Raw genomic sequence first — 9610 nt, forward strand, 5'->3', positions numbered from 1 at the left:
CTGTGAATTCTACAGATTAATTTCCAGCCAGTATCTCTTTATCTGTCTCTCTCCACAACTTTGTTTTCAATCCCTGCCTTGTATGATTTAACAGTGACTAAAATTAAAATCAAAATAATATGCACAGTCTTCTTAATGATGTCATTCTTGCCCATCAATTTCTGTATGGATGGAAAATTAATAAATGAATTAGAAATATTGTGTAAAATTTGATCTCAGAAATTCAAAGTGGTTCCTTCAGGCATCTACTGAAAAACCATTGAAATATACCAGCTGGAGGGAAATGTTGATCAAACAATTATGACCAAATTTGACAGTCTGAAATGCCACTGTTTTCAGAACTCACTTCAACTCCATGTAAATTCAATGTGACATTCTGAACAACTTCAAAGTCATTGATTTGTTCTAAGAACTATCTCACTAAGAAGTACTAACAGTAGTATTATTGTATATTTAAAACAGGCTGAAATTACCTGGTAAATTGTTTATCTGGTTACTTTCAACATTGTCACTGTGATGGGTAATGTTGGTTGTCAACTTGACTACAACTGGCATCAACTAACACCCAAGCAGCTGGGCACACTTGTGAGGATTTTTCTTGATTGGATCATTTGAGCTGGGAAGACACATCCTAAATCTGGACTATACCTTCTGGCAGCAGGCTATGAGAAAGGACATGGGAGAAGGAAGCTTTGACTGCTTGTCCTCATTCTCACCAACGAGTTCATCTATCCTGCTGCTGAGGCATTCCTTCACTGGTGTTAGAACCAGCTTCTCTGGGATTCCAATGTAGACAGATGACCAGTTGAGTCATCCAAGATGTCACAGACTGAACAACTCTCAGATTCTTGGACTTTCCAAAATAACATGAGGCAGCCACACTTGGACTAGATGGACCACAGACAACAAGCCTTAGCCCTAACCTATGTAATATGAATGAATTTACATGCTAGAAATATTCTTACCACTTAGACTCCTAATTTTTCTCCCAGTCACAGGCATCCAGGTCTCTCCTTTGGTTATTGAATTCATTAACCTAGGTGATCTTGATTAAAATCTAGTGATATCAGTGCAGAATCTCTTCACAAACATCTCTAAGTCTTCACCTTAATTATACATTTGGCTCTGGTCAAAATTGCTGCCACCATGAGAATGGGTAATCATACCACAGTGACCACATTCCTTCTGTGGGGATTTTCCAGCTTCCCAGAACTGCAGAAACTACTCTTCATTGTGATTCTCCTCTCCTATGTGACCATCCTCCTAGCAAATGCATCCATCATGGTGGCCATCAAGCTCAACCACCACCTTCATACCCCCATGTATTTTTTCCTCTTTGCCCTGTCCTTTTCAGAAACCTGCACCACTATGGTGATCTTACCACGAATGTTAGTGGACTTGGTATCAGAGAGCAAGACCATTTCTCTCCCTGAGTGTGCCACACAGATGTTTTTCTTCCTTGGATTGGGAGGTAATAATTGCTTCATCTTATCTGCCATGTCCTATGACCGTTACACTGCTATTCACAACCCCCTGCATTATCCAATCCTGATGACTCAAAAGATCTGCTTTCAGCTTATAATGGCCTCTGCTGTGCTTGGCTTCTCAGTTTCTCTGTGCATTGTCATCATAATATTCAACTTGTCCTTTTGTAACTCCAACATCATTCAGCACTTCTTTTGTGATATTGAGCCTGTGGTCTCCCTTGCCTGTAATTACACCTTTTATCAGAAAATGATTCTTCTTGCATTCACTGCCTTTGTGTTGGTGGGCAGCTTTATTTTGATCATGGTATCTTATGTCTTCATCATGACAGTGGTTGTGAAGTTGCCCTCTGCCAAGGGAAGGTATAAGACCTTTTCAACTTGCTCCTCCCATTTCACTGTGGTGTTTATACATTATGGGTTTGCTGGTTTTGTCTATCTGAGACCCAAGAACAGTGACTCTTTCAAGGATGACACACTGCTAGCAGTGACTTACACTGTTCTGACACCTCTGCTCAACCCCATCATTTACAGTCTAAGAAATAAAGACATGCAGATAGCTCTGAGAAAAGACCTAAGCAATATAATCAAATTTTTCCCTAAAATGATAAATAAAAGATCCCAAAAAGCTTGAAAAATGTGTATGTTTTTATAGAGCATTTAATGATTAAAATGGTTATTTAGTGAAAAAAAGCAAAAGTTTTCTGTTTCATTTTTTTTTTAATTTTTGAGACAGTGTTTCACCATGTAGCTCCAGCTGGCCTGGAACTCACTGTGTAAACCAGGCTGACAGAGATTGCCTAGTATTGCTAGGATTAAAGGCCTGAACCATCACATCCAGATTTTATCCATTATTTTCTAATGCCTGATCTAATCAATTCTCACTCTTCTTCAATGAAATGCTAAAATACCAACATATTTATATGTATATATTGTATATGTAGAAACTCACATACATATACATGCTAGACATACAAAACACATTTTGTTATGCCATATTTTCATGTTATTGACTTTGGAAGAAAAAGGGTGTTTAACCGAAAAACCATGAGGACAACTAGAAGAGGGAGAGGAAGGGGAAGAGGGAGAGAGGAAGAAAGAAAAAGGAGGAGGGAGTGAGGAGAGGAGAGGGAAAGTAGAGAGATCACAATTATTAATATATGTATATTATCACATATAAATATAGAATTCAAAAGAGGAAATGATCACCACACAGAAGAATTTCAAAGGATTTTAAGAAACCTTTTGGTTTACCTTGATTCCAGTAAGTTATAAAAATGAGACTGCAATGAAAAAAATGTTGAAAGCACATACTGACTAAATATGATAATAAAATGCTTGACATGATGATACACTTCTGTAACCATAGCCCTCAGGAGGATGAGGCAGGAACATCATAACTTTGAAGAATCCTATTGCTCTTTCTGAAGCCAGAGAGAAGCTGCTTGCCTAGGACTCTGAGGCAAAACCTTTCTTGCAAGCTCAAAAAACTCCCAGGACTTCTGGAACCTGTATATCTGCAGGGTCCAGTGCTCCAGAGGATCACAGAGTTTGGGGAATCAAAGACACAGTGTTCCTGGGGTGCTGAGATGGTGGAGTCCAGGATACCAGGATGACAGAGAGACAGATAGATAGACAGAGAGAATTTTTAATATACCGGATTCTATAAAAGCTATAGAAAACTCTGTCAAAACCTAAGTTTTCCACTACTCTACAAAGTATTAGATTGGATGGTTCAAAATTGACTTCTTCCTGTCTTCAAACAAGTGTTTTATGCTAGGGATATAGCTCAATGGTAGAGCACTTGCTTTGCATGCAAGAAGGCCCAAGGTTCAATCCCAAGCACTAGAAAAATAATAATCATATTATTAAAATTGACATAGACAATAGAATACTTTGGATTGCTACATGTAACTACGATCTCACTGAAAATTTTGTAGTGAAGTTCTCAGGTGAATTGTGGGGAGAAATGGATGCTATGAGGAGGACTAAGACACTAAGCTTTTTCAGGTCACATCCATGGCTCTCTGCCATTAATTACCCATTACTCATTGAGTAGGGTAAAAGATTGAGACGTGGGCAAAGTCTTTAATAGGTGAGAAGAAGAAAATTGGAGTTCAGTACCAATCTCAGGACAATGGTACTAACGGCATCAATGCTTTATCATGAAGTTGGCCAGTAATTGATTTATAAGTGAAATGAGAACCCAAGAGAATGTCAACACTGGGTACTGGTGCCTATAGAGTAGGAGGAGAGTGGTGTCTCTTCAACAGAGCTTTGAAGACAGTGTACTTTCCTCAGATATCCAAATTTAACTAAGATTGAGAGTCAAAGAATAGTTAGTATGACCAAAGAGAAAATTCCAGAACAAATTAAATAATTTTGGGGAGGAGCCAAGGAAAGAAGAAAATATCTAAAGAGAAGAAGCCCAGGGCTGGCCCTGGACAGAAGTTCAGTGAGAGGAGTTTGTGAGGACCAGAGGTTGGGACCTAAGCATGAAGAGTGTCAGAGTCTATGGGGACTACAGATCTCATGCTTAACTCAACAATGGATCACAATCTGCCACAGGTTCTCCCTCTGTCCAACCATTTCACATTCTGTTTTCCTGAATACTCCCTCTTAAGTGTTAGAGTGTGTGCTTCCCCATGTTATAACTTTTTAGCTTTTTCATATGATGATTAATTATTAAGGCTCAGTTTGAAGTCTACCAAGTTCTCTTTTTATCTACACAATAATACATGTGCTGGTTGGGTTTTTTGTTTGTTTGGTTTATGTTTTGTTTTGCTTTTGTGTTTTGTTTTGTTTTGTTTTTGGTCAAGTTGACACAGCTAGAGTCATCTGAGAGGAAGAACTCTCAATTGAGAAAATGCTTTCCTACGATCATTCTGTAGAAAGCCTGTGGGGCGTTTTCTTAATTTATGATAGATGTGGGAAAATCTAGTTCACTGTGAATGGTGCAAGCCCTGGGCTGGTAGTTCTGGATGATGTAAGAAAAATGGCTGAGCAAGCCATGGGGAGCAAGACAGTAAGCAAAGCTCCTCCAACAGCTGTTGCTTGAGTCCCTGCCTCCAGTTTTCTTCCCGTCCTGACTTCCTCCCTTTGATGATGGAGTATGGCCTGAGAGCTGTAAGCTTTCCCACTTCCAGCTTTCTTCCTGTCCTGAATTCCTCCCTGTGGTGATGGAGTATGACCTGAGAGCTGTCAGCTTTCCCACTTCCAGCTTTCTTCCTGTCCTGACTTCCTCCCTGTGATGATGGAGTATGACCTGAGAGTTGTAAGCTGAAAGACACTTTTTCCTCCCCAAGCTGCTTTTGATCGTGATGTTTCATCAAAGCAATAGACACCCTAACTCTGATAACCCTTCTCTTAAGAACCTAAGTAAGCAGAGCTATGAAAAACACAAATCCTTGGTGGCACTCTGATTTTTCATTGCTTTAAAGAGGCTCCTACTAAAATGGAAAGTTCAGAGATATGCACAGGAACACAACTATTTTCCATGTTAAAAAATATTTTATTAATATTTTGAGAATTTCTTTTTATCCTTTCATTGAAAATAGATTTTTTTCCTCATAAAATACATCCTGATTACAGGTTCCCATCCCTCTTCTCCTCCCAGGTCCTCTGCATATCATCCCCCCTCCAGCTCCACTCACATTTCTTTCCCTCCTTAGAAAATAAACAGGTCACAGAATCTGCCAGCTCTGATTGGACCAAGAGGTAAGAGACACTTCTCCCACCCAGAGAGTCCTGCCTCTTGGACCTAGGTTCTGGGACACAACCAGTACCTGGGAGCCCCCAAGCATCCCTGTCCCAGTTGGCTGCCATCAAGGAAGACTCCTGTAGGCAGGCTCCCCCACTAAAGCCCCCTATCAGAACCTGCAATCAGTCTATAAGCCCCATGCCCTACCCCAAACCTATCTATCCCCCTGCGACACTAGTGGCTTCCAGGGACACAGAATCCACCAGTTTTGGTTGAACGAAGAGCAGCTCCCTGAGACACAGAATCTGCCAGCTCCAACTAGACCAAGAGCTAAGATTGGACCCAGAGTGGCCTCCTGAGACACAGACACAGAAAGCACAGATTGGACAAAGAGCAGATCACTTAGACATAGACACCTCTTACACCTATTGGAGGAAGAGATGGGTAGACACCAGTGCAAAAATACATACAGCAACATAAAGAGCAATCTGGCATCACCAGAACCTAGTGGTTCTACAACAGCTAGACCTGAACAGCACAACATAGAAGAAGCAGAAGAAAACAACCTTAAAAATAACTTTATAAAGATGATAGAGGCCTTTAAAGAGGAAATGAAAATTTCCCTTAAAAATTTTGAGGAAAAGACAAATAAAAAATTAGAAGAAATCAATAAATCCCTTAAAGAAAGCTAAGAAAATCTTGAAAAGGCAATTAACAGGTGAAGAAAATAGTTCAAGACCTGAAAACAGAAATAGAAAAAATGAGGAAGACACAAAACAAGGGAATGCTGGAAATAGAAAATCTGAGTAAATGAACAAGAACTACAGATGCAAGCATAACCAACAGAATATAAGAGATGGATGAGAGAATCTCTGGCATAGAGCATAAAATAGAGAAAATAGTTCCTCAGTCAAAGAAAACACCAAAGCCAAAAAAGTCATAACACAAAATGTCCAGGAAATCTGAAACACCACAAAAAGGCCAAACTTAAGAATAATGGAATAGAAGAAGAATACCAACTCAAAGGCACAGAAAATGTATTCAACAAAATCATGGAAGAAAACTTTCCCAACATAAAGGAGGAAATACCTATGAAAATAGCTCATACAAGAAGCTTATAGAACACCAAATAAACTAGACCCCAATAAAGTCCCTTCGCCACATAATAATTAAACAACTGAACATGCAGAATAAAGAAAGGATATTAAGAACAGCAAAAGAAAAAGATCAAGGGACTTATACAGGCAGACCCATCAGAATACCCAGCTTCTCAAGGGAGACTCTGAAAGCCAGAAGGTCCTGGACATATGTAATGTAGACACTAAGAGACCACAGATGCTAGTCAGACTACTATACCCAACAAAACTTTCAGTCACCACAGACAGAGTGAACAAGACATTCCAAGACAAAACCAGATTTAAACAATAGCTACTCACAAATCTAGCCCTACAGAAAGCACTAGAAGGAAAACTCTAACCTAAGGAAGGCAGATGCATCCACAAAAACACAAGCAATAGATAACCCCACTGCAGTAAATCCCAAAAAAGGGAAATACACACACAGACACACACACAGACACACACACACACACACACACACACACACACACACACACTACCACCAAAAGATAACAGGAATTAACAATCACTGGTCATTAATATCCCTTAATATCAATAGACTCAATTCATCTTTAAAAAGACACAGAATAAAAGAATGGATACAAAAACAGGATCCATAGTGCTGCTGCAGACAAGAAACACACCTCAACTTCAAAGACAGATGCTATCTTAGAGTAAAAGGCTGGGAAAATACTTTCTAATCAAATGGACTTAAGAAGGAAGTGGGTGTAGTTATCCTGATATCTAACAAAATAGACTTCAAACTAAAATCAGTCAGAAGAGGTCAGGAAGGACATTACATATTCGTCACAGGAAAAATCCACCAAGATAAAGTCTCAATTCTGAACATTTATGTCCCAAATACAAGGGCACCCACATATGTTAGAGAAACATTACTAAAGCTTAAATCACACACCAAATATCACACATTAATAGTGGGAGACTTCAACGTGCCACACTCACCACTGTACAGGTTTGCCAGACAGAAACTTAACAAAGAAATAAGGGAAATAAAAGATGTTATGACTCAAATGGACTTAATAGATCTGTACAAAACATTCCACCCTAACACAAAAGAATATACTTTCTTTTCAGCACCTCATGGAACCTTCTCTAAAATCAACCATGTACGTCACAAAGCAGACCTCAACAAATACAAAAAAAAATAAAGAATAACTTCCTGTATTTTATCAGACCACCATGGCTTCAAGTAACATTTCAACAACAATAAAAATTACAGAAAGCCTATAGTCTCCTGGAAATTGAATAATGCTCAACTGACTCACCAATAGGTCAAGAAAAAATAAAGAAAGAAATTAAAGACTTCCTAGAGTTCAATGAAAAGTATTGCACAACATACCCAAACTTATGGGACACTATGAAAGCAGTTGGAGCACAAAGAAGTTGGAGAGATCTCACAAGAGCAATGGAACAGCACACCTAAAATCTCTAGAATAAAAAGATGCAAAGTTCCCCAGGAAGAATAGAGGCCAGGAAATAATCAAATTGATAGCTGGAATCAATAAAATCCAAATGAGAACAATACAAAGAATCAATGGAATAGAGAGCTGATTCATTGAGAAAATAAACAAGATCGACAAGTCCTTATCCAAACTAACCAAAAGGCAGAGAGAGAATATCCAAATTAACAAAATAAAAAGTGAAAAGGGAGACATAACAAGAGACAATGAGGAAATACAAAGAATCATCAGGTCATACTTCAAAAGCCTGTGCTCGACAGTTGGAGTAAAATTTTAAAAATCTAAAAGAAATGGACAATTTTCTGGACCAGTACCACATACCAAAATTAAATCAAGACCAAATAAACAATTTAAATAGGCCTATAAGCCCTAAGGAAATAGAAACAGTCATTAAAAGTCTCCCAACAACAAAAAAAAAAAGCCTAGGATTGGATCATTTCAGTGCAGAATTCTACCAGAATTTCAAAGAAGAACTAATACTAATACTCCTCAAATTGTTCCATACAGAAGAAACAGAAGATACATTACCAAACTCTTATTATGAGGCTACTGTTATCCTGATACTGAAACCACACAAAGATGCAACAAAGAAAGAGAGTTACAGACCAATGTCCCTCATGGACATTGATGCAAAAATACTTAATACAATACTGGCAAACTGAATCCAAGCCTTTTACAAAATCTAACACCCCATCATAATAAAGGTCTTAGAGAGATCAGGAATACAAGTAACATACCTAAACATAGTAAAGGCAATTTACAGCAAACTGTAGCAGGAATCTTAACAGTTCTTATTAATAAATCAAACCCAAAGCCAGTTATTAGGATGAATGCTAGAAGATCAGAGATACAGAACAAGCCACAGCTTCCTCATCTCGCCAGTTCCTCAGCTGGTCTTGCTTCCTCAGACTGCAAGCTTCTGAGTCCTCATCCATATGAATCTCAGCTGAACTGTGCTGCTCCAAAGCCTAAAAAAGCGTAACCAGCCAAATGCTTAACCAGCCAAATGCTAAACTAGCCAAATGCTTCTAGTTTCTGGCCTTCATGTCTTATATACCTTTCTACTTTCTGCCATCACTCCCTAGGATTAAAGGCTTGTGTTACCATGCTTGGCTGTATCCAATGTGGCCTTAAATTCACAGAGATCCACAGGGATTTCTGTCTCTGGAATGCTAGGATTAAAGGCTTGTGCTACCACTGCCTATCCTCATGTTTAATATTGTGGCCGTCCTATTCTCTGACCCCAGATTAGTTTATTAGCCCTGCACAATTTTGCAGGGAACACAATACCACATTTCCCCTGTTTTTGTCTAAAATTGAAAAAAGCTTATAACTAATACAAGAAAAATCATATCCAATAACTATATACAATATACATAGTCAAGATTATATTAACAATGTCTAGTCCATTAACATTTGACAGATTCAGATAAAAACTCCATTAATATATAACAATGTCCAGTCCAGTAACATATGATAAACTCAGACAAAAAAATTTCAGTACTTATCCTATTTAAAACAAGTAGTTCCTTTTTAAAAGTATTTTTTCTTTTCATAATAGATTCATTATCTACCTTTTATGATTTTTATCTTTCCCTTTTTCTTTTTAGTGTAGATTCAATGATCTACCCATTTATCCTATTTTTCTTTATCTTTTTTCTCAGGGTAGTTTACTGATCTACCTCATATCTATATGTTCCTTTTTCTCTTTTAAACAAAAACTCTATTTTTGGGTTAATTGTCAAGTCCTGTATCATTTGTCCCTCCGCCACTGCATAATGAGAAATTGCAGGGTTTGTTTCAAGTCTTTGTTCAAGTAGTCTGTCA

The 9610-nt window shown here is 38.2% G+C and overlaps 1 protein-coding gene across 1 annotated transcript; it reads left to right on the top strand.

Annotated features, from left to right (window-relative positions):
* Positions 1-1152: 1152 nt before the first annotated feature.
* On the top strand, positions 1153-2118 carry LOC118575679 (olfactory receptor 10T2-like). The gene has a single exon (XM_036176122.1). It carries the CDS (start codon positions 1153-1155, stop codon positions 2116-2118), a length of 966 nt encoding a protein of 321 aa, XP_036032015.1.
* Positions 2119-9610: the final 7492 nt, after the last annotated feature.

Source organism: Onychomys torridus, unplaced genomic scaffold (genome assembly GCF_903995425.1).
Source record: "Onychomys torridus unplaced genomic scaffold, mOncTor1.1, whole genome shotgun sequence".
Classification (NCBI taxonomy): Eukaryota; Metazoa; Chordata; class Mammalia; order Rodentia; family Cricetidae; genus Onychomys; species Onychomys torridus.

Excerpts from the sequence above, each read along its gene's own strand:
- LOC118575679 (XM_036176122.1), top strand. The coding sequence starts at position 1,153 with ATGGGTAATCATACCACAGTGACCACATTCCTTCTGTGGGGATTTTCC.